Raw genomic sequence first — 23,574 nt, 5'->3', positions numbered from 1 at the left:
TATGTCCCTTCCAATGGAGCGATAAATCTTATTGGGCCAGGAAAAAGAAAAAGGAACAAAATGGGTTAATAAGCTGTAGCTTCGTGATTTGGAAGCAGCCGCACAGTGGTTTTCATTACAGCCACACAAAAAAAAGGTCTGGTAGCAACCTATTAGCAACAACTGCATTCTTTGGACGGGTCACCTGTCAGCTGCATCAACTTGGCATAGTGGGTATCGCAGTCGATAGTAGGTAGCCTGAGTAGTGAGCAGTCTGAGCAGGGGAGGACGCCCGAACAGACGCGACTGGGACTGTCGAGGGTCACAATTGTTAGGGAACAGGACTTGACCAGTGATGAGATGGCACTCGAAAGGATCGGCTTTGTTACCGCTACTATCTAATGATTTATTTGGTTCTGTTGGCAACCAAAAATACCACCCTAAATCTTATCAAGGTGGCGTATAACTTGGAAACAGGATTGCGACCGTAAATCAGAGGGATTAATTAGTGAGTATAGGCAAGGAAAAATCCAGTTGTTGGATATGAAGCCTCCCATTTCTAAGCTACCTACCAAGCTTACCTCCTCCCTATTTTACTATTCTGGTGCTATCCCCAGTTTTGCCTCCATCCAAGGAAGCGCAAAGTGCCATGTTATACTGAAAAATCAACTTGTTACGCTCAGCAAGGTGCAATATTAAGATCCTGCAAATAAGCCCTGTCCGTGAACAGAAGTCACACCACAAATCCCAGGTGCTCAATTTCGCGTCATCATTCATCTCACATCTAATCCGAGCAACTCGCCTTGTATTTGTATTTCGCAAAAAAGAGCGGATTGCCAAAGTTGCTATAGGTATAGCTGTCTTCATAAAGAGGATCAGCCCCTACCCTGAGCAGAGGAGGCACAGCTTCCACAAATCCATGATCGATGGCGATAGTGAGCGCAGTCCGACCCTGTCGGTCAACTGAATTGACATACTCGCGAATGGGCTTGTTGGCGAGGATGATTGTCATGATGTCAATAACACGCTTATTGAGCTCATTGTTTCTCAATTTTGATTTTGCGGCGAGTCTAAGAGGATGTTGGTATCCTTTAGTTACTGAGATATCGATGCTTGCGCCTGGCTGGAAGACGAGATATTTGAAAACCTCGAGACTGCCATGGTGGGCTGCTAAACCAACTGCGTTTTCACCTCCGCGGAGGGAGGCGCCGTGCAAACAATCTTTGCTGTAATTTGCTGTGAGAATTTCGAATTCGCGATTTTGTCTTCAGCAGGAGCGTAGACCGGGACATGGTCTTGCTTAGGGCGACGTCTCGCCCTATATAAGGGACGCTTGGCAGGCAGCTCACTGAGACTCCTCGTTTGTTGGTTGGCGGTATTTGGAACCAAAAAAGTCCATAACGCCCTGTGAGTTTTGATCTTCCTGAGCGTCGGTCGACATCTCAATGTCCTCCGTAGCTGAATTACCCTCCATTATGGGGTGCTCTGTAGATTGGATAGTGTCTTGTGATCCTCATCTAGGCGCATTGTACTGACGGCCGTCCACATAGTTGGGGAAGCCCTGCGAAGGTGTGTTCGATACATAGGCTGGACGAGATGAATGCAGACTGCTCCTGTCGCTACCAACTACATCGGTGGCGATGCGTCGTAACAAGGATCTCTACCCAGACAGAAGATCCGGAGAATGGCGACGTTTTCTTTCAGAACAGATGATCTATACTGGTCAAATTATCAGCACATGAACTCGCACTAAGTAGCAAGCTGCGTGAACGACATCAGAACGACTAACCATGGTCTATGTGTATCTTAATCTTGATATGGGCGAGTAGGCAGAACTTTTGTTTGACAATATTGAAATAGTGGTGGTACAGATGTGAAGAGGGGGACGGAGATATCTAGAGAAAGGGTTAGTTCTGTTGTTGCATCTTTGTCGGAGCATGGCGAGCAGGATACCTAGGTAGGAACCTAAGATAGGTAAGAAGAGAAAGAGTGTCAAAGTCAAAAGGGAGCTTCTTTGCCTCTGCTTGGTCTTCTAATCTGTACGTAAATGGCAAGAGCAATCAGGAGCAGAGCCAAAGATAATTTGATCAAGTGGTTACTAGGTGGAGCTAAGATCCCTATCCGTAAGTCAGTTACCTGCTTCAGGTGGAAGGCATCTTTCCCAGAGCATCAACACGACGAATACTCGGTCTCTGGCCGATTCTCTCATCGTTATGGGACTCTCATCAAGATACTTAGTCAGAATCTTGCCTATCTGCCATGCCTCCCTCCCAGCTTCTTTTATTTCCCGAAATAATGAAATAAGCTTAGGTACGTAGTCAACAATGGAAATCTTGTCAGACCTGGTACACACTGCACCTACTAAACAGCCAGTAAATCGAGGATCAAGCTCAAAATTGCCGATTCATCTCTTCGACTCCTGGCTCCCGAAAGTGAAAAATATCCAGACACTAACCAACGAATTTTGGAAATTCCTCAGGCTGTCCTGACTCTGCTTGTGGGTGTCTCGCTCTTGTGCCGACTTCGTGTGTACGTCGTTTTAGCAGTTCCAGTCGCAGATAGCACCAATGCTTGGGAAGGTCACTGATCTCCATGATCAGGCAAAGAAACAACGGAGCGGGTTTTGCTGCTGTTATAGACGGCCATGTCGGAACTTTAAAGCCCAGGAGTCGCCTGTCATCCTGATGGGCTCTAATGCGCAATAGGCCAAGTCAGAGTTACAACGCTTGCCTATGTTCAATGCGTATGTTCAAAGCTGCGGAAGCACGCCTTGAACCATATTTCTTGTCGGTTTCAACTGGTCCTTCATTTACGCAAGCACTACTGACCCTGATGATTCTGACCAGTTATGATGTGGGATTAGGAGGCACTGTTCTTGACTGTCAGCTGAGTGAAACGAAGTCAGCATTAAAACTGTTGCCTGTTGTGGCATGGTAGATTATCCCAAGCCATGGACAATCCTCTGGTCCCTTTGCGGGCCTAAGCCAACTCTACCCGAGATACAAAAGAAAAAGAAACGAGACCCCTATCTGCAGTTGCTGGGAAACCCCACTGCTTTCCTCTACCCCCTTTCTGATCAAACCTTTTTATGCGCACCTCTCGGAACCCTCGGGGATAAATGAAGTTTACGTCAGTTGTGCTGGCAACATTGGGACTGCTGTGTCGATCCAGCGCACAGCAGGGCAGTCAGTTGGCTGTCAAGTGGCTATTTCCGTCCACGCCCATGACTTTCCACGCCTTTGACGTCGTCAACGTCTCATATCTATCGTATTTGATATCCCCGACCATGTTTACTTGGTGCAGCTCTAACGGCTCATCTATCGATTTCAGTAAGTTTCAATGCCAAGCCGATCTCATCTGGCAGGTGTGCAGTTGGTTTTGGAATCTGACGAAATACAACTCGATGCAGAGGATGCCCAACCGGCACGACCAGGCAACGGCTGGGTGTTGGTTGAGCTCAAGTTCCCATATCAGCCGGGCCAGTCATGCTGGTTCAACCTGCAATCGGGCAGCGAGCCTGAAAAGCGTGTAAACAGTGAAAAGTTCACCATCATTTCCGAACCGAGACCGACCCCGACAACTCTCGGGCTCCAAGAGCCCTCGGGGACGAGCACCGCGACTCCAAGACCCACGACCACACCTGCCGCGCCGTCCGCCACAGTCGCCGACGGCAGCGCATCCACCAACCAGCAGCTAAGCAGCGGCGCCAAAGCTGGGATTGGAGTTGGTGCGTCCCTGGGAGCGCTGTTGCTTTTATCGCTGGTATTCTTCCTCGGCTTCCGCTTCCGCGCTGGGCTTTCCGAGACCGGGAGCCAGCAGCGCATAGTTCAGGAGCTGGACACGACGGGAGCGAGCAAAGCGTCACATTCCAGAGCACACAGTTGCATGGTGCCCGAAGAAATTGTTCCCATACGCGAACACATGGACTTATATGGTACGGGGATGCACCCGGATTTTCACTTGTACCAGCAGCCGTGGCGAGCGCCAGGGATTCCCGAACTGCAGACGGTGCCCGATGTAGAAACCCACAAATACCGGGTCTAGTTCCAAGAGATACCTTTCTTTCTAATCCACATAGTGTTCTAGTCGGGCTGCGGGCCTCTATGAAAAAAGAAGAAAAGAAGAAAAAAACGCCGGACCCCGGAAGGCGCCCTTGGCGCATGACTTAAACGTTATTTAGCCCTGTAGGGCTGAGGTCGCATTGAAAGGATTCGGGATTCGGAGGATTTCCCGATCTTACCAAACGCCAAAGAACTCAAAAGAGGAACTGATGTCAGAGTAGAATAAGTAAGGAGTCTGACTTGTGCGTCATGCTTTGCCTCAACTTTTTGTGCTGATAATTAATTCTATCCCAAACAGTCTTGAAGTTTTTGATACTCAAAACACAATCGTATATACATTCATCCCCAAAAATACATCACATCAATTTCTTGTCACCCGACGTCTCGACCGGCGGAGTCGCCGTCGCCACGACATCCGACGAACCCCTCCTCTCGGGCGAGTCGCCGTTGGACACGCGCTTCTCGCCCATGGGGTGGTCAGCGTCGTCGCGAATCAGCGCCACAGCACCGGGCCCCGGGCGAGGCTCATCTCCATCGCTTGCGCCTTCACCCTGGACGGTCCTGTCGGCACGCCAAAAGTCCTTCTTGCCCCTCGACAGTCGAACCATCCACTGGGGCACCACTCCGCCAGGAATGCGCCAGGTCCAGGGGTCCTTGGACTCCTTGTTGTGGGGTACCAGCCTTCCGCCCGACGCCTTCTCGATGGCCCAGACGAGCGTGTTGATGAGGATGTACAGGCAGATGCCGGCGATCAGACCGTCGGCGATGGAGTAGGTGAAGGGCATGAGGGCGATGGTGACAAAGGCCGGCACCGCGTCTCCCATGTAGTTCCAGTTGATCTCGGTCACGTTGCGGACCATCATGGACCCGACCAGGATGAGAACGCAGCCCGTGGCCCAGGCTGGGATGGAGGCGAAGATCGGCGCGAAAAAGATGCTGATGAAGAAGCAAAAACCGGTTGTCATGGCTGTTAGTCCCGTCTTGCCTCCCTCGGAAATACCAGCACCAGACTCGACAAAGGCAGTCACCGGAGGAGTGCCGAAAAGGGCGCCAATGGAGATGGCAATGCTGTCGACCATGTATGCGACGGTAGATCCCTCAAAGTCCTGCGTCACGGGGTCCATGAGGTCGGCATGCTTGGCCATGGCGTACAGGGTTCCGGTGCAGTCGAGGATGTCGACGTAGAGGAACGTGATGAGCGCGAGGCCGAATTGACCGCCGTAGCTTCCAAGGCTCCATTCTTGGACGGCAAGGGTGCGCGAGATGGGATGGAAGTCGACGACGCGGCGGAAAAAGTCGAAGCTGTCGTCGCCTACGGCCGTGTAGGGGAAATAGGTCAACTCGGTACCGCGGGGCCACGATATGATTGAAACGAGCAGGATTCCAGCAATAATGGCTCCTTTGACGCGGTACATCATGAGAATGACGGTGAAGACGCCGCCGCAGAAGATGGCGACCCACATGGCCGGGTTGCGCATCTTGTGACTACCGGGACATCCCAGCGCATCTCCGTCTTGTACAATGCGATCCGCGGACGCGCAGCCGGCCAGCTCGAGTGGCGTGGATACGGCACCGACGATCAAGCCAATACCCTGGCTGTAAGTCAGGCCGATTAGGGTGAGGAAGAGACCAATACCGACACTGGTGGCGAGCTTGATGGATCGAGGGATTGCACGTGCGAGCCACTGGCGCATGCCCAGGAGGGCCAGACCGAAGAAGATGAAGCCCTCGACAAAGATGGCCGTGACGGCGACCTGGTACGGAACCAAGCCAGTGCCGTTGACACCGACGACGGTGTAAGCAAAATAACTGTGTGTCATTAGCGACTGAATTAAGTATGCACGCACGCAATCGTGTCAAAAAAGCGAGTGCTTACGCGTTCATGCCCATGCCAGGCGCGATTCCAACAGGCATGTTAGCCAAGAGACCCATAAAGAAGCTACCTAGAGCCGAAATAGCAGCCGTAGCGGTGATCATATCACGTCGAATTTCGCTCTTGCAGAGGGCATAGGCCTCGCCCGAGACGCAGGAAGGGTCGGCCGACCGGTCGCAGGTACACGTGCCGCCCGTGTCAGAGACGATGCTGGCGTTGACGGCGATGATATATCTGGGCAAGACAGGTGGCGCGTCAGCTGCATGTTGCTTTTCCCGAACAGAAACCAGAAAAGCGGCAATACTTACGACATGGCAAAAAAGGTTGCCAGCCCAGCGCGGATCTCTGTTGAAAAGTTGGAGCCCTTGCGCTCCTTGTGGTGGCCAGAGCCATCGAGCTGGAACCAACGTCCAACGACGGATCTGCCGATGGCGTGGTCGATTTTCTGCACCCAGCCCATGGTGGTTGACGTTTGCTGGCTTAATTATAAGTCTGGTGCTCCGGGAATGTCGCAGAGGACAAAAAGACTAGGTTCGTAGTTACGCGACACTTGTCAGATGTGCTGGCCGTCTGATGCTGCTGAGGTGCAGTTTGCAGTTGACGTGCAGACCAAAGGGGAAGCTCCGACGAGGAACGGCCCGCAACAACCAGAACAGATGACTGGCTATGAGGATGCGAGCAAACTAGCATCAACAGCCAGGCATTGACTTTTGACCTAAAGAAAGAGAAGCCCAAGTTATTCACTTGTATAGGTAACTTGCAACAACAACGACCGCCAGGACAATGTCCAAAGACAAAGATGGGTTACCACTCGGACGGGCGGGCATGGAGGCAAGGTGAGAGGGGGCCATCCATGGTTTTGTGCGCACAACCGACATGGCGAGAAAAAAAAAGTTAAAAAAAATCTGGAGCCGTTTCCCCCAAAATGCCAAGGGTCGTCTTATTCCTCGGCACGCCCCCCGCAGAAAAATATCGCCGATGCAACCAAATGTAGCAAGGGCTGAAGATAAGGCAAGCCAGAAGAGTTCTGTTTGGAGGGAGTGTCACACTATTGGAGAAATCGAGAACAAGTGGGTGGAGCTGAAAAGAGAAAAAATCACCGGCCATTTCCCCACATGCACGATATCCAAGATTCCAAAAGGACGAGAAACCACCCCCTCCAAGAAAGCCAAGCGAGACATGGGTAAACTTGGGGTTCAACGGGAAAAAAAGCATTTTAGGGGATCAAGAAACACATGCAGATGCACAACCCACACCGAGGAACCTAGTCATGTCAACGGGAGGATACAATGGCGAGCATTGCTTCTCCCATGGCCAGACACGTCCATACTGGCCTAGAATACCTTGGGTAGCTGAATGCCAAACACCACTACTCCCACGTTGGATCCATCAAACCACCAACGAGACGGCCCGACCTAATCGCAATCAAGCTGGTGGAGCTCGTTTCCGATAACCCCACTGCTCAGCTATCTCGTAGGCTGGTCAATGATAAGAAGAGCTGATTCGTTGTAGTATGTCCATGACAACTACCCTTATTTAATGTCGATTGAGCGAGCCTTGTCTCTCAATCTCCTGGCTTGAGTGCCACAAGGGGCAATGCCTGGTCAGTCTGAAAACAACAATTGGCCGCTTAGCCTCTTTGACCGGATGATAGAGATACCTACCTCGGGTATTAATCAGGTCAAAGCTCTCACTCGGCTTCATGACTCGATTAGGCCTCCTAACCTTACCCAAGTAGTATACAGCACCTTACGAGCTACACGTCGTGACTTTCAAGGGCTTCCTGAACAGTCATGCTCGGTTGTTCAAATCGTCTCGAACTGACGTGAGCAATAGCATCCGCCAAAGCACCCAGTCGATCTTCGTCGCTAAGGCCGCGAGACCAGTCTGCCGGCGTCACAACATATAGGTGATATTCTCACTCTATCAAGAAACCGACCAAACAGCATTGGAACCCGATCAGAAAGACATCAAGAGGTTCGGATATGCTCATTCCTTTGTTGCTTGTGGCAGCATCCACTCCATCACTTGACGGTCGCCTGCAGACGCCGTACCACCGACCACGTTTCTATTATCGTCCTGCCTCACGGCCGTTCAGCGTGTACAACCCAGAGGTTGGCAGTGTAGATTGGGCGCCGCATGATGTGATCCCTCTTGTCGCCTCTGATCCCCTCGTGCTTGCGTTTGCACAACCTGCGAGTCCCACAAGCATAAGCTGTGGGAGTCGAAAATGTGCTAGCTGGCGAAGCTGTGGGCTCTGGGTACCTGCTTGAGGCAGTCATGGGCTCGTACCGGTGATGGGTAAGCAAAGGACTGGCAACGACTATTTGTCATTGAGGTAAGCATGCGGAGGTGATGCTGTAAGGGGCTGGGTAAACTGTTGTACTACAGATGCAGGTCAATGAGAAAGCCTCGATCGATTGTCGTTATGTTCGGGCCCTCCATCAGATGGGTGCATTCAAGCAGGGGCCACGGGAGGCGACAAAATTGCTAGTCTGGCCGAATATATCCTGGTTAGGGTTCGGTATTCGGCGACCATTTAAAACGCCACCCGGGAATTTTCGTAGTAGGGTCAACGAAGCCTTGGAGAAGCGGGAAAAGCCGACATGAATACTATTACGTGCAACGTGACGATTCATTGCTAGTGCCCATCGCCTGGAAACTGGGAATTGACAGCAAGTAGAAGAAGCAAGAAATTGAGCAATGAACATTTTGCTTTTTCTTTTTTTCAAAGCCCAGTGACTGGAAGAGCAATGCCGCCGCTGGCAGCAGGACTTACGCCCAACGCTCGTAAGACGGCGTGTCACCCAACTCTAAACTGAGGGTTAGACACAAACGGCCTTGGCAGCGGGAAATCGGAAGATGCCAGCGCTAGGATCATTGTGTGGCAGAAGCTGATAGCGATTGTGATGTGATGTAATGGAGAGGGAATAAAAAAAAAGAAAAAAAAAAAGATCATCGACGGGTTGCCGCAGATTGCGCTTGAAAGGCCTTTCAAAGCTGATGCCCAACTGGGTAGTGGTTTGAATGCCACCAGAATTGGCGTTGAGACATGCCGTTTGGGGGTGGTGATGGGTTTTGGCAATTCCTTCAGTGACTGCGGGCTGCCAGGGCAAAGCAAGACAGTGAACAGACAGGCTAGGAAATTCAAGATCGATAGCCGGTCGGCACCTGGCTGTACGGTAAAGGTAACATACAGTACGGGAAGCGACCGGATGCGGGTGCAGGTACCCACTTGGATGTTTGCTGTCAATGAACCGGCGGGGTGTTGGAAAGACAGACGTCAAGAGTACCGTAAGATGAACGTCAGGATACTGTAGTCTTGCAGGAGGTTTTGTCGCGCCAAGTCAAAGTAACGGCCTGTTGGTGGAAAACAGTCAACCGCCATGGGTCGATTGTCTGTCAAAGTCAAGCCCGCCTTACCTCTGCCCGCCCTTGGCGCAGTGCAAGCATCAATCGAAAACTCGCTCTGGACAAGTTGTCGACCAGGTGAGACAAGTACTGATTGATATCTGTGTAGAAAATAGACGGGTGATGGCAATGCTGCAACTTGTGCATGATGTTTTGAGCAAATTAGAGAACATTTGCAAACTGGCGTTGGCGCCTAAAACTAAACACGGCTTAGTTGCTTTGGATGGATGCCGTCACCAATTGTTTGGGCGGCTTTCAAATGTGGGGTTTTGGTCAGGAGGAGGAGAAATGCGCCAGTCAGGCGGTCGACAGGCCATTCATCCACTGTACTGGCTTTCATGCATCCCTGTGTCCGATGGCGGAATTGGTCGGTCGCGTGGGGGAGACTCGTGAGGTGTCATCGGGTCCATCCACGCCAGCTTTGCTGGCTGTTGCCTGCATTGTACAATTCTGACTCGATCCTTATCAGATCGTCATTTTTGAAATCTGATAAAATTCAAGTGCGACCCAACAACCACTTGTTAATTATTCCATTTGCACTGCAGTTAATGGTGGATTTCGGGTCGACTTTATTGTTTCTCTCTTGCGCTGCTGCTTCCCTAATGCTCCTAGGTTCGGTGCCTGCTGTAGGTTACGGACGATGGCTGGACGTGCAGATTGGGTGCGCCATGCGCTAGATTTAGTGCTAGATTCAGGTCGACAAGGCGCTACGGCGAGGGCAGCAACCATTAACCCCCGCGCCGAAAATTCGACAACAGCCGCCATCCCGAATGATCCGGAAAGCATCGCCTACGTCCTGGACCTGATCAAAAAGTTGCTCCAAGGACGAGTCATTACAGCATGCTACAACATTGCAATTGTCGTCCTGCTTCTAGGATTTACAGCTGCTCACTGGCGTCAAACACGTCTTGATCGGCAGAAATGGAGACAACGGGTTCAGCAGACCAAAGTGGCGTCGTCCACAACCTCTGGTTCCACAACGCGTCCATCAAGTCCAGTCAACGATGGGAATGATGAAAACATCTCTTCAGGAAGCAGTACTATCGAAGGCACCGCCACTCCACCTGTGTTACCCAAGCCCGATTATGACAATGTCGACATTGAGCGCCTGCCCCTCCTCCGGTCAAGGGCGAACGGCTCGAGTGGAAATAAGCTCAGGAATTCAGGACTGAGGACTATTTTGAACCGACTCCGTGGATGGCTGGCCTATCAACCCGGTCCCATCCCAGTCATAAACCGCGCCCTTCCAGCCAACGGGGTCTCTCTGTTTGTGTTGTGCTGGCTCGGAATCAACGTCTTCTTCCACTTTTATCGATGCCCCGTATCGGGTCCTTACTTCTTTGTGACTGCCGATCGAGCCGGTTTCATTTTCATTGTCAACCTACCTCTTTTATATCTCCTGTCGGCAAAGAACCAACCCCTCCGCCTCCTGACCGGTCGCTCATATGAGGCCCTCAACATCTTTCACCGCCGTGTCGGCGAATTGATGTGCTTTGAGGCCTTGTTTCACGTGGTTGGCATGCTGCTTTTCCAGTTTGTCTTGGCACCCGAGTGGTTGAACCCTGTCACCGCATGGCAGTACTTTACGCACCCCTTGATCTATTGGGGCCTGGGAGCCTTTATACCCTATCAACTTTTGTACTTTACGTCGCTGGGGACAGTCAGGCAAAAGTGTTACGAGCTGTTTCTCGCCAGCCATATTCTGCTGCAGCTTGCCGGGCTGGTGTTTCTCTACTTGCACTTTCCGACCGCAAAGCCCTATGTACTGATTGCTGGGGGCATATTTATACTTGACCGGCTGGTCTGGAGATTGCGTCTCAGATCCACCACAGTCGACGCAGACGTTGTGGTTCTCGAAGATGGCCAGACCATGATGCTCTCAGCCGATTGGACAATAACATCGACGTCATCCGTTCGCTTTCTTGGTTCTTGTCTTCCCAAGTGCATCACCGCAGGCTGGCTCCCAACCGACCACGTCTTCCTTACAATACCCTCACTGGGTCGCTCGCACACCTTACAAGCGCACCCATTCACTATCGCGTCCGCAGCGCCAGGCCACCAGCCGGGACAACACGCCTGGTTGAACCTCCTCATCCGCACGCACGCCGGCTTCACCAGGGATCTACTTCGACACGTCCAGGAACGCCAGGAATCATCATCCCTTGTCCCACACCCTTCCACTCCGGTTCGCCTGTCCGCCCGCCTCGACGGCCCATACGGCTCCTCACATGCCCTCGACATGCTACGCGCCTGCGACACGGCCGTTTTAGTGGCCGGCGGGTCGGGCATTGCGGTCGTGTACCCGCTCGCCGCCGCGCTGCTCTCCGACTCGCCCAGAAAACAACGTGTCCGCCTCTTGTGGGTGACGCGGTCTCGATCGCATGCCGACTGGATCCCCGCCGAGCGGCTGGCTGAGCTTGTCGATGCTGGGTTGGAGCTGGTGATCCCGCAGCCGACTGAAGAAGCCGGCCGGCCGGACACGGTGGGGATTGTGAGGACGTGGATCGATAACGACGAGGGCGAGGACGGCATGGCTGGAGTGGTTGTGTCGGGGCCGGATAGTATGAACCGCGAGGTCAGGAATGCTTGCGCAGATGCGATTGGGCGTGGTGCTAACGTGAGGGTTGCTGTTGAGAAGTTTGGGTGGTGATTTTGACTTTTTTTTCACCTCTTGGATAAATTGGGGGACTGGCGTTGGTGTTTGGCGTTACCTGCGTTAGATATCTAGATCTTGTGTTTGCAGATTATACATTACTGCATGTTAAGGCCGGTTGTCTATGTTGCTTTACGCTTTTCCGTTATTAGATCAGTTGTACCTTCACAATATAGGAAGCTTGATCAAAACTACTGTGAACATCTTCAAAAAAACGCAGCAGATGTGCAACATAGGAGTCACCCACATTTGGCTTGAGCAGTTCAATAGAGGTCTTGGCCTCTCACACCTAAAATCTGGATTGACACTGGTCTTGTTCTAGAACTAGTAAAGCAGCCCTGATCTGCCAATCTCTAGCATGAGGTAACTCAATCCAAATCTACACTGCGGGACTTAATGGGAACAAGGGCAGTTGTCTCATATATACCATAGAGAGGAGAACCCCCACATGACGAAATAAGGCGAAAGCGACTTTTTCCACTACATGGGCAACAAATGATTGATCATAACAGTCACGACAGCATAATAGGGGCAACGTCCACTCATGTAACCCTCCATCAATATGCTCAAACGGCTTCACAGTCGCATAACAGACTCGAGGGTGTCCTTTTGGACGTCATAAACCACTTTCCTTTTCCTCTTTGAACCCTCCACAGTATCGTCAGACAGAGCGTGCCTGCGAAGATATCTCTAGCGAATAATCGAGGGCAATACTCATGCATGACACCCCCACGTCTGCTAAAATGGGCTTACTTCAGTTCTCGCTCTGCATGGTCGTCCAATGGGAGAGTCTTCAGGTTTGGCATTATATGTCCTTTCCATGCGCCTAGTGATGGCGGAGTATTGCAAAGCGAAAAGCTCAGCCACAAGTTCTGTATTGATTTCATCATGTTGTGCAGCATGAGCCGCAAGTGGGGTTGTCACTAAGCCAGTCACATTTATACTATTATATATTTAGGGACCCTATTTCTGAATGTCAACGCAAAAGGAATGCCCAATTCACACAGCGCCTCAATACCAGCCAACTTTGGTATATTATATTCTGATCAGTCCTGAGTATTGCTTTGCAAAGAAAAAAAAAAAAGCTGGAACAGTTTTAAAGATCTTATTTACGAATAAATCATTATGGCTAGTGTCGGAGACGTGCTTGCTGGCCTTGAGATTGTCTGTCATTTGTTCCACACCCTGCATGGGGCACCAGCCGAGCTGAGAAAGGCCGCAAAGGCAACGGCAAGATGTCAAAAGACAGTACAGAAGCTTGAGCAAAGGTTTTACAGCCGCAATTCAGGGATCAGTGAGGAAGCAATGCATGTGCAATTCTACAAAATCCACTTCATGTTAAAAATAAAAAAAAAAAAAAGCCAATACTGACTGGGCCGCCAACTTTTAGGGAGTCTATCCAAGAAGAACTCGACGATATCCACGGTTATCTGAACGAAGCCGAAAGATTGATCCGAGAGCGAGAAAGCATCCCTCGGCATGAGTGGGCTAGCTGGGTTTTTTGGGCATTGTTCAGACAGCGTAGTCTCGTCGACGTTGTAAAAGAATTAGACAAAAGCCAAGCTCGAATCGCAAACTACATGATCTTCTGGCAATTTCATGGAGTGGCCCAGACGGCTGCACCAATACCCAAAACGGTAACACCCGCAGCAGAAACACCAACACCACAGCGAAATGTACCGCTGCCAAGAACGCACAGAATCACAGAGCCCAGGGTCGCGCCGCTGCCAAAGACACGAGAATTTCCTTTGCCGCCTAAAACGCGGAGGGTTGCGCCGCTGGCAGAAGCCCACAGTCAAAGGGTTGATGTCTGGGCCAGGGCGGACGACCAGACTATTCTAGCCGCCGCATATGACCCAGAATCTCAGGCGAAAAAAACTCTTCTAGAGGTTCTGTCTCACGCAGGCGTTGATAATCATGTAAACAGTGTGCGTCTTGATAAGTTTCTTCGTGACGTTCGGCACCATGATCAGCAGCATGAACTACGGGATCTCCAACAGAATCAGCCGCAAAACAAGCCATCCGCCGTGGAAAGGCAAAGTCAGCAGCACCCGGAGAATCACGCACGTTTCCAGAACGTGCAACCACAGACGTCTCCGCTGCTGGGTTTCGATTCGTCTTTTAAAGCTGCGGCCCCAGCCCCAGAACTATCAAGCCGGTCTGCCAATCAAAACCATACCGAAAACAAATGGATACTAGTCGTTGACTCTGCAAATGGAGGTAGGTGTACATTTCAGATGCTAATCCAGGCGAACCAGGTTGCAAACGCTAACCTTTCCAACAGCACGATCAATAGCAGCGCAGTACTACTTGGAAGTCATCCGCAAGATGACAATGAGGTCCCACAAGCGATGGCTGTTCAGGCGCGTAGAGTCCGCATCGTATCAACCGATATCAGATCAAGTGGATACAGAACCCAGTGCTGCCATCATGACCGCGGCAGCTCGTGACAACTATCTTTGCTCCGGCACTTTCAACATTGTTCCTAAGGATGAAGTGGCGGCCATACGCCTTCGCATATCAAACCGCGAATCCAAGTTCGTCAAGGATGAGGATTTGCACCGCTTCCACCACATCATCTGCTTTACCCGCGAGGCCAAAATCAACCTCGCGATCCGTCTGAGACGGCTGTGCAGGGACGTGTGGATGAATAAAATACACTACCTTCAAGGTTGCGAAGGGTACTCGGACACGGTCAGCACGCCCGACGCACCGTGGGATCGCCTCAGTGTCGATGTCAGCTCCGCGCTGGCGCCGTTCTTGCTTTCCGTGCTTGGTCGGCAACCCACGTTTCATGAGCCCATCCAAGACTGGTGGAGGACCGTGGAAGTTCAAACCAGCGGGGTGGTGTTGACGGCGGAGCAGATGGTGCGGTGGGAGCACATATGGAGTGAGAAGCAGTGCAAGATGCATTACCTGACTTATTTAAACGCACATCTTTTCTTTGTGTCTGGGCCTCCAGATAAAGTTACAGCCTCCCAGGTTAAAAAGGAGCTTGAAGCGGTTCAGACTACAATAGGGATGACATTCGATTGAGATATCTATTGTACTCCGAGTTTGAACGTTTATTCAGCGGTGATATTGATAGTTGACTAATGTTGACTACAAGATGATCTCTCGAAAGGACCACGATGATGTGAGATTTTGTCGGTCCTGAAAGGTACCAGACGTGAAAACTTTGGGCCAAAAGATGTCGGAAGACGCAGCGAAAAAGTATGCGATTGGACCTTTGACCAGGTTTGCAACTGCCAGACATGTTGTTTTTGGAGGTGGCCTCAACTCTATAGATTGTGCCTGCTGGCTTGACTGGGCTGTAAAATTTCACCGGAATTTCACATTCTGCTCACTCCTGCTTCTTTGGGACTTCCTGAAATGGATTCGAACAAAGTCAAAACGGGGCATGCGCAGTCAACAGTGACGATTCTCCAGTCAATCTGACGGTTGGCAAGACAGAACATCGAGCAAACAAACGAGCGTCTCTGCGTCAGGCAACATCATCGGCCTAATTTTCATTGATATCATATTTCCTTTCATCTTTACATCTCAAAACAGTCCCATAACAAGAACCTCTAGCCGGTGCAGAATTCGAACAAAAATGCCCACATAACGCACAAACAACCAGCTATCCCTCCTCCCCGTTTTCGCTATTTCTCAACAAAAAGAATGTGCCAATATCACATGTTCATCATCTTCCCCATCGGCGCCAGATCGTGCGGCCACACGCTCAACCTCTCCCACGTGCCGATGGAGGAGCGCCTCAAGTACCTATCGCGCCCGGCGCTGCGCAGCGTCGAGTGCAGCGTGCACCGGCAGAAGCGTTGGGATGCGTACACGCGCGACCGGCCGACCATGGACCAGCTGTTATTCTCGTACCCGACGAGTTCACCAGTGAACGCCCTTGGCATCGATAATCACCAACACCTCATGGCGTTTGACGACTTCATCATGGACGAAACCCACATCAGGCCCAGGCGGCAGCGGCGGGGAAGGGAGAGGTCGCCGAGCACGACGTCGATCTGCACGACGATCGAGTGGACGGGCACGATGGCCCCGAGGTGGATCCGACGAGACGGGGACGGAGACTGCCCCGACTGCGTGCGGAACGAGAGAGAGCTGGAGGAAGCAGATGCGGAGTGGGACGATACAATGGCGGATCTGGCGCCGGGCGGGGCGATGCCGATTCGGGCTTGGGAGCGCAGGGCTCTTACGGCGACTCGGGATGAATATGTGGCGGCGGGTGGTGGGTCGAGGTGGAATCTGATCAGGAACGGGAGGGTAAAGGGGCTGATCAAGTGGCAGAGGACTTTGGTCGAGAAGTGGCTCGTGAACTTGAAAGGGACAAGGGCAAAGGGGGATCCTGCGGGAGAGGTTGAGGAGGGGGAGATTATTGGGAGCGATGAAGATGAAGATGAGGATGAGGACGAAGATGAAGAGGAAGAGGAGGACGAAGAGGATGAGGAAGAGGATGAAGACTACGAGGAGGGCGGCGGAGAGAATGAAGCGGGAGATGCGCATGAGAATTACAATTACTACCCCCTGTGGGAGTAATGCGTAGCGATGATTGGCCAATGTGTCCGGGTATTTTTTGTGGCGTTGATGAAAGCCTCCTTACCAAGACTCGTTGAACATGTTTGATAAGGGCATGCATGCATGCACACAGGCGAACCAGGATAAGCAATATTCCAGCAGCGTAAAATTGATGTCTTTCAGCATTGGATGGTAGAAGAGGTTTCATCAATAGCGTGGTCGAGGTTGAGGCTGATGATGCAGCATTGATTCTTACCGTTTCTTGGCACCAGCTTGGGTGGCGCGGATACGGGGGGTTTTTTGAAGGGAGAAGACTGTTGCAAAAAAAAAAGAGAGGGTGATATTTCAATAACAAAGAAACAAAATGAACAACGGCAAGCTGCTGTTGAGGTTAAGGCTGAGATGTGGTTATTTTTGAGCACAGGTTTGTTTAGTCTAGACCGACTACCCTTGTCTTAATTGTGCTTGTTAATAGACTCGGAGTGATCGTGGCGCCTCGGACCTTTCCCTTGCATGCTACTAAAAACATCGCATACTCCCGGTCGAGCTGAACGCCTCGAGGTAGCAGGGCTTGCAGGGCTTCAGTTTTACCCCTGGCAAAGATGAATTTCTGATGAGCTCGCAAAGGTCCAGACCTATGTTCAAGGGTCACGATATACTGCATCTTGTTCTCCCTTGCAGCATTTTAGCGAATTTCAGCTGATGAGGCCTACCTAGACGGAGCTGGCCGTGGCTGATGCAGGAACATTTGATATCCAGGCATCGTAAGATGGGTAATTGCACGTGGCAAAAATAGCTACTTTCAAATGGGCAACATGAGGCATCAAAGTAGTCAAATGAAATATGTATATAATGGATTGTTGGACCCTCGATCAGTTGTACAAATCCTTATTCTCCTCATCCGCTCATCACTCGAGAGATCCCTAACCCAAAAGACAAACAAAGCCTTCCTGGGACACATTCGTTTAGCGTCCATCAGAACACTCGCTTTTTTTCACTCGTTCAGTATATTCACTCATTCCACCTTTTGACTAATTACAACTGCCCAACATGAAAACCTCCATCTTCTCCGCCCTTCTCGCTCTCGCCGGTCTGGCCTCGGCAGACCCGGTCATTTCCAAGTGCAATGCTGACAACTGCGCCAACGCCGTCAACAAACAAGGCAAGTTGTCAGAGGCTAGTGCCTTTTGCAGCGACATCTTGCGCACGACCACAACCGTCTCGAGCACTTTGACTGTCTACGAAACGGCCACCAAGATCACGACCTTGCCCGACGTGACTTCAACTGTCCAAGCCACAGTCACCGAGACCTCGTACACCACTGATACTACGGATCTTTACGAGAGCACCAGAGTGACTGTTACTGGTACTACCACTGAGCATGCCACTTCCACCATCACTACCACCTTCACTGCATCCACCACTGCGTCGACACTTCTGCCGACCATCGAGAAGGAGCACACGGTGACTACGGAGACGGCCGTCGAGACTACGACTGTGTAAGTTGTTGCATTCACCATCTCTTGATCCCCTCCAACAACTTTCCTAAAATCCTGTTACAGTATCAAGCTAACAAAAATCAAACAATCAGGGTCGAGAACAAAGATGTCACGGAAACAGTGTACATCACCGACTGGGCCCCGACTCACACCTCTACCATTGAGGCCATCAGCACCGAGGAGGCTACCTCGACCTCCACCTTGGTCACCGTGGTGATGCGCCGCCAGGCCCCCAAGACCTTCAGTGACAATGTCGTCGCCAAGTGCACTGGGACTTCCCGGATGGCCAGCGCCTGTTCCTGCATCATGACCGCCCCGGTCTCCACCAGCACCAGCTACGTCGCCACCGTCACTGTCACCCCGATTATCACCACCAAGACCGAGCCGGCGACCACCACCATCACCTCCACCACCACCGTCAGCACGGCCTCGACCCTCAGCGTCGTTTCCACCACCCGGGTCCTCACCTCCACCGACGTCCACTCGTCCACTTACATCTACTCCACGACCGACTACACCACCTACGTGGCCACCGACTTCGTCACCAGCACCCAGACCCACTACCACACCGACACCGTCACCGAGACCAGCACGGCCAGCGCGACGACGACCGAGTTCTCCACCTCCATCAACACCCGCACCGTCGACACCACCACCATCACCTCGCCGACCACCACCTACGAGGCCACCACCACCACCTTCGTCTCCACCACCACCGTGACCGTGCCAGCCGCCTCGCCCACCGTTCTCGAGGTCTTCTGCGGCAAGCAGGCCAGGGGTAACCCGTCGCCCACCCTCGCCGACTCCAAGCTCGACACCATCGAGGATGGCGTCTACACTACCTTTGAGTGCCACGCTCGCTGCGCCGCCATAGACGCCTGCAAGGGTGCCTCCCACGACGCCAATACCAAGAAGTGCATCCTGTACACGGTCGCCCTGACCAACGAGAACTTCAAGTTCGACAATGGCAAGACCCACTGGGGCTGGAGCAAGATCTGCCCCCAGCTGATCAACGGTGATGTCCAGGATGAGTGTACCCGCTAAATGGGGGGGTTTTTTCTTCTTTCTTTCCAGCTAAGCCATTAGTGTGAGTACTGGACTGTCGGGGTTGACACCACCAGTATCAAGACGATTTGATTGATGTGAGAGGAGATTGAGCGTGCTCGCTCCAAGATTGGGGGGGTGGATATGGTTGGCTGTTTACAGGAGTTTGGAGGGATGATGCAAACGGTCCTCATGTCTGAGCTTGAACAAAAGCTGTCTTTCTTTTGTGGTCTGGATGTTGGAAACTGCAATTTTGTTTGCGCTGCATTTTCTTGTATGATTTGCTATTAGCTGTATTACTTTTGTTTTCGTTATGTTTTTTTTATTTTCCGCCCGAATTATACAGAGAAGCTTGAACAAGCTTTAAATAAAATTGCTTTGTGTTAAATCTTCGAATCTGTTGTCGGATGTGAAAGATTGTTCATACAGACCGTTACAGGTAGAAGTTGGTGTCCGGCTACCAGGCACAAATCTCGAACAATCCCTGGATTTCCCCCTGCACAGTAGCGTTGTCCAAGGGGGCCCACAACGAACAACAGCCTGGGTCTTCCTTGCTTGCCACGCAGCCTCCCGTGCAAGCTAGCCAGGGTATTCACGCAAGCTAGTTCTAATCTAGTTAAAACCCAAGCCAGTCACTACGATCACGATCGAGGCCGAAATATGAAGATATGAAAATATTATACAGACAGAAAATATTCAAGACTTCGTATACATAAAGGGCTAAAAAGAAAGGTAAAAAAATCTTGTCTCAAATCATATCAAGGAATAAATTTTTGGTTCTCAACATCCCGATTCGGCGACGTGTTCTGCGACAACTCGACCGCCCGATCATGACCCGCCAGCTCCGCCGCATTGTGGATTGTCCCGAGCTCCGACGTCGCCGTCGTGGGCGAGCCTTGGTACGTATTCCCCGCCGACAACTGGGGGTTGTAGTACCCGGCAGAGGTCACTGGCGTCTTGGACTCGGCCTCGTAGGTCGGCGTCCAGCCGTCCCCGTAACCCGCCGCCGGTTGCGCCTGAGCCACCGACGGGGTGTTGTTGTGGAGTTCGCTCGGCTGCGTGGACGGGCTTGCGGCCGCATCGGAATCGCGTCGTGATGACCGCCGGCCCAGGAAGAAGACCGCGACGAGCAGCGCGATGGCGCCGATGGCCGCGCCGATGCCGATGCCCGCCTTGGCGCCCACCGACAGGCCGTCCGAGCTGCCGCCGCCGTTGTTGTTGGTTGCGTTCCCAGAGGCGTCTTGGGAAGTGCCTCCTGCGGGGGTGGCGTTCGTCGTGGTGGAGTCGGGTGCCGCGCTCGTCGTCGTCACCGTCGAGAGGGTCGACGCAGGAGTGGTGGACGGAACGCTGCTGGTCGGCTCGGGAGTAGGTGTGATTCCGATCGTGGTCAGCTGCGGCCTCGGGTTGTCCCTGATGCCAAAGCGCGGGCTGTTGGCGCCGCCGTCGGCATCGTCGCCCGGTCGCAGGTTGAACCAGCAGGCCTCGGGCGCAGTAAAGTCGAGCTTCACCAGGAGCCAGCCGTCGCCGGGGTCGTTTGCATTCGTCGCCTTCTCTGTGTTTCAATACAAATGTATAGTATTCAGCGCATGTTCTTTTCTACCAATTTTCGGTTTGAAACGAAACAAAAAGGTAACCCAAGACGCCGAGAGAGTGAGCGAGGGGAAAGAGCCTACGTTGTGAAACGACCTCTTTTTCTATGCAAAACGTAAAGAGCTTGGGATTCTTGAACGGTGCTCGCCACGACACGTTGACGACATCGAGGGTGTTAAAGGTCTGGCTCTCGGTCGGATATATCCAAAAGACGCCGTTCTTGCCCTGCGTGTACGTTGTGTCTATTTGCTGTACGCTAAGGCGACAGAAGAAGCCAAGGGCGAGAATGAGGACGGCCAGGACGGCCATGTTGGGTGTTGCTGTCGTCGACCTGTCACGTCACCACTAACCAAAAAAAACAAAACAAAAAAAAAAAAAAGAATATAAAAAATGCAGGCTCCCGTTGGATCCGCCTAGGTTGACAACGGGCTTGAAAAGAAGCGAAGAAGCAAATCCCCAAGAGATCAAGATGCAGGAAGCCGCGGGCACCTAAAAAAGGACGGGGCCGTCCCGAGGAACTCCTCCATAGGAAATACTCCGTTCCCTTTCTCGGATTGGTAAGGCCATGTAAATGAGATGTCCACTATGCGACTTGGCATTGGGCCCCCTCTCTTTTCACTGCACTCGACAGTCGAGGCCAGAATGGAAACCCATGGAGACCAGGGTTTGCAAGAGATTTTGCGTCTCATTTTTTTTTTGTGCCGGCCCACTGCTGACAGCAAATGGAGAAAATGCAACGCTGGAAACTGATCGATTGGATGCCTGGACTTCGGGTCCTCGGCAAGGCGAGATTTTCAGGCGCCAGTTTTCGCATCGATGCTTGATTGGGTGGTAAATCATGGATCCGAAGGGGCGAAGAGAAAAGAAATTGATTGTAATACCAGCGCTGGTATAGAAATAGAACAGAGAAAAAAAGACCAAGCCTTGCAAGCTTAACTTCCATTCCATCCACACACACACATTAATAATATCTCAAATGATAACACTTGCCACACACACCATATGCAGCCTTGGCAGCCTCTATCACCTGGCTGAAACATCTACCTCCCCTTTTACCACCACCACACCACAATCAAATAATGTACGGTACTGAACACAAAAGGCCGCCCTGCCTCTGCTTTTCCTCCCCCTTTTCCCCCATTCTTTGCCTAGCCCTAGTTCTAGTTCGTCGACTTGCACGCACTGCAGTGGATGGCAATGCCATAGTCCTTGCCCGGTTTGCCCTCGGCCGAGCAGTTGGTTCCGGCCGGTAAGGGAAACTTTTGCTGAATGGCCCACAGGCTGGTGACGGGCGAGTAGTTGAACAGGATGGGGGCTTCGGGCTGCTTTTCCCGAAAGAGCTCGATCACGTCAGTGAACCTGAGCGTCAGCGTCGTCGCGTTGGACCCGCGCAGGCCGTAGCCCACTCCCGTCGCTGTCCAGTCCTTGACGCCGGGGACGTTGTCCAGCTCTTCTGCAATGTCGCTGATGGGGTCCTCGGGGCCCACAAGGATGGCTGTCGCGGACAAAACCTTCAATTAGCAAGTGTATCATTATTATACATGCATGGCTAGACGATAAAGTGTCGATACTTACCCTTGATGTTATAGCCAGCTTGCACAATAGTCTGAATATCATACTTGATGGCAGCCTCAACCATGGCTGGATCACGACCCGACGCCTTGATTGCTGGGTGGTTCCATGGTATGCCGCTGTGCCGTTGTAAATGTCAGTCAGCATGCATTTGTTTTGATAGGCAGCCAAAAGGAAACAAGGGACGACAGGGGGGTCATTGTCATGCGAGTACTGTGCAGTACGTACGTAAAGACAAAGTTCAGCTTGCCGCACTTTGAGCCTTCTCCTTTGCCCTTGCTACCATTGCCATAGTCTTGCCTGGCATGCATAGCATCAGCATGCTGTACGCCATGGCCTGCAGCAGCCGCATTTGCGACAAGTCCCAGGAGGATTAGCGGTTTGAGGGCGACCATGTTGGGCTATGCCTGTTTTTCTGTGAGGGCGGTATTTAAAATTGGAGTTACAGAAGGTAAAAAGGTGCTGTAGAAATTGCGAGATCGTTGAAGCTTGATGATGGAGGATCCAAGGAGAAGCAGCGAAACAGGTGCGGCGACAGTTACGTATTTGTAAACCACGAAAAACAATGTCTACGGCTACATACCTTACCTGAGTTAAACTAGGTACTAGAATAGCCATGTCATCAAAGGTCGAGAAGTATCATCTGGAATGCTGCTAACGGCAACTCCAGCGCACTGCTTCGCACAGGACGAAAAAAAAAAGCTAGCCATGGTCCAGGGCCACAAATGACCGGACTTTTTTGTCCCAACTTTGCCTCCCAGACCAGTTAATTCATTTTATTTCGTCACACGCATTACAGTCCGGGATTTCTTAGAGCAAGAGCCAGCGCAGCTGGAGAGGGGGGTGGTAGGCCATAGAAACAAGCAAAAAGACATGCTGCGGCACCCACCCTTGGAGAGACCCTTCGTCTTCCGACAAAGTAAGTCCCTTCCCGACTCACATCGATTTTTTTTCTCCGGTTAAGGGGCTTTTGCTCCGTCGGGAATTATAGAGCGGAGTCTAGCCTTACGCCCTCAGGGCTGGTGCGCTATCCGTGCCGGCGGCGCTATCCTAGGATCTAGCCGACCTTTTTATTTTAGTTCCCAACTATTTCTAGAGTTTGGGGGTAACTTCCAGCCCCCGGGACATCGGAAGCCTTAATAAATGATATCTTTATTTCAGGGTTCTATCCCTAGATCCAAGCGGGATCACTATTCAACATTGAAACTAAACAATAACGAAAAGAAAGAGAAAGGGCGAAAAAGTTCAGTGCAGAGACGCTGTGATATACAAGTCCAGACCGTTGTTGAGACAACAAACAGTAATAGATTTCTAATTCCGCTAGCTGCAAACTAGAGTGACAGTATCCCAGGGTCCAATACTGTA

General features: G+C 51.7%; 9 protein-coding genes across 9 annotated transcripts; 5 read left to right on the top strand and 4 right to left on the bottom strand.

The window, feature by feature from the left end:
• Positions 1-763: 763 nt before the first annotated feature.
• Positions 764-1,453, bottom strand: PgNI_07861 (uncharacterized protein; the record flags this gene model as incomplete). Its single annotated transcript, XM_031127866.1, has 2 exons — positions 764-1,205; positions 1,329-1,453. 2 exons carry the CDS (start codon positions 1,451-1,453, stop codon positions 764-766), a joined length of 567 nt encoding a protein of 188 aa, XP_030980604.1.
• A 1,749-nt stretch (positions 1,454-3,202) lies between these two features.
• PgNI_07860 (uncharacterized protein) lies at positions 3,203-4,023 on the top strand (the record flags this gene model as incomplete). Its single annotated transcript, XM_031127865.1, has 2 exons — positions 3,203-3,308; positions 3,389-4,023. 2 exons carry the CDS (start codon positions 3,203-3,205, stop codon positions 4,021-4,023), a joined length of 741 nt encoding a protein of 246 aa, XP_030980603.1.
• Positions 4,024-4,286: 263 nt separating this feature from the next.
• Positions 4,287-8,246, bottom strand: PgNI_07859 (uncharacterized protein). Its single transcript, XM_031127864.1, has 3 exons — positions 6,222-8,246; positions 5,917-6,147; positions 4,287-5,849 (listed from the first exon to the last, which is right to left on the bottom strand). Exons 1-3 carry the CDS (start codon positions 6,371-6,373, stop codon positions 4,397-4,399), a joined length of 1,836 nt encoding a protein of 611 aa, XP_030981343.1. The 5' UTR covers positions 6,374-8,246; the 3' UTR covers positions 4,287-4,396.
• A 1,718-nt stretch (positions 8,247-9,964) lies between these two features.
• Positions 9,965-11,974, top strand: PgNI_07858 (uncharacterized protein; the record flags this gene model as incomplete). The annotated part of the gene is made up of 1 exon (XM_031127863.1): positions 9,965-11,974. One exon carries the CDS (start codon positions 9,965-9,967, stop codon positions 11,972-11,974), a length of 2,010 nt encoding a protein of 669 aa, XP_030981344.1.
• Positions 11,975-13,557: 1,583 nt separating this feature from the next.
• PgNI_07857 (uncharacterized protein) lies at positions 13,558-15,013 on the top strand (the record flags this gene model as incomplete). Its single annotated transcript, XM_031127862.1, has 2 exons — positions 13,558-14,197; positions 14,262-15,013. 2 exons carry the CDS (start codon positions 13,558-13,560, stop codon positions 15,011-15,013), a joined length of 1,392 nt encoding a protein of 463 aa, XP_030981337.1.
• Positions 15,014-15,640: 627 nt separating this feature from the next.
• Positions 15,641-16,525, top strand: PgNI_07856 (uncharacterized protein; the record flags this gene model as incomplete). Its single annotated transcript, XM_031127861.1, has 1 exon — positions 15,641-16,525. The coding sequence occupies one exon, from the start codon at positions 15,641-15,643 to the stop codon at positions 16,523-16,525; it is 885 nt and encodes a 294-aa protein (XP_030981338.1).
• A 1,029-nt stretch (positions 16,526-17,554) lies between these two features.
• On the top strand, positions 17,555-19,047 carry PgNI_07855 (uncharacterized protein; the record flags this gene model as incomplete). The annotated part of the gene is made up of 2 exons (XM_031127860.1): positions 17,555-18,003; positions 18,096-19,047. The coding sequence occupies 2 exons, from the start codon at positions 17,555-17,557 to the stop codon at positions 19,045-19,047; spliced, it is 1,401 nt and encodes a 466-aa protein (XP_030981335.1).
• Positions 19,048-19,373: 326 nt separating this feature from the next.
• On the bottom strand, positions 19,374-21,058 carry PgNI_07854 (uncharacterized protein). Its single transcript, XM_031127859.1, has 2 exons — positions 20,721-21,058; positions 19,374-20,599 (listed from the first exon to the last, which is right to left on the bottom strand). The coding sequence occupies exons 1-2, from the start codon at positions 20,944-20,946 to the stop codon at positions 19,806-19,808; spliced, it is 1,020 nt and encodes a 339-aa protein (XP_030981336.1). The 5' UTR covers positions 20,947-21,058; the 3' UTR covers positions 19,374-19,805.
• A 739-nt stretch (positions 21,059-21,797) lies between these two features.
• PgNI_07853 (uncharacterized protein) lies at positions 21,798-22,604 on the bottom strand (the record flags this gene model as incomplete). Its single annotated transcript, XM_031127858.1, has 3 exons — positions 21,798-22,132; positions 22,213-22,328; positions 22,438-22,604. The coding sequence occupies 3 exons, from the start codon at positions 22,602-22,604 to the stop codon at positions 21,798-21,800; spliced, it is 618 nt and encodes a 205-aa protein (XP_030981341.1).
• Between the last annotated feature and the right edge of the window lie 970 nt (positions 22,605-23,574).

Source organism: Pyricularia grisea (assembly GCF_004355905.1).
Source record: "Pyricularia grisea strain NI907 chromosome Unknown Pyricularia_grisea_NI907_Scaffold_4, whole genome shotgun sequence".
NCBI classification, from domain to species: domain Eukaryota; kingdom Fungi; phylum Ascomycota; class Sordariomycetes; order Magnaporthales; family Pyriculariaceae; genus Pyricularia; species Pyricularia grisea.
This window is presented reverse-complemented; position numbering and strand designations above follow the sequence as displayed.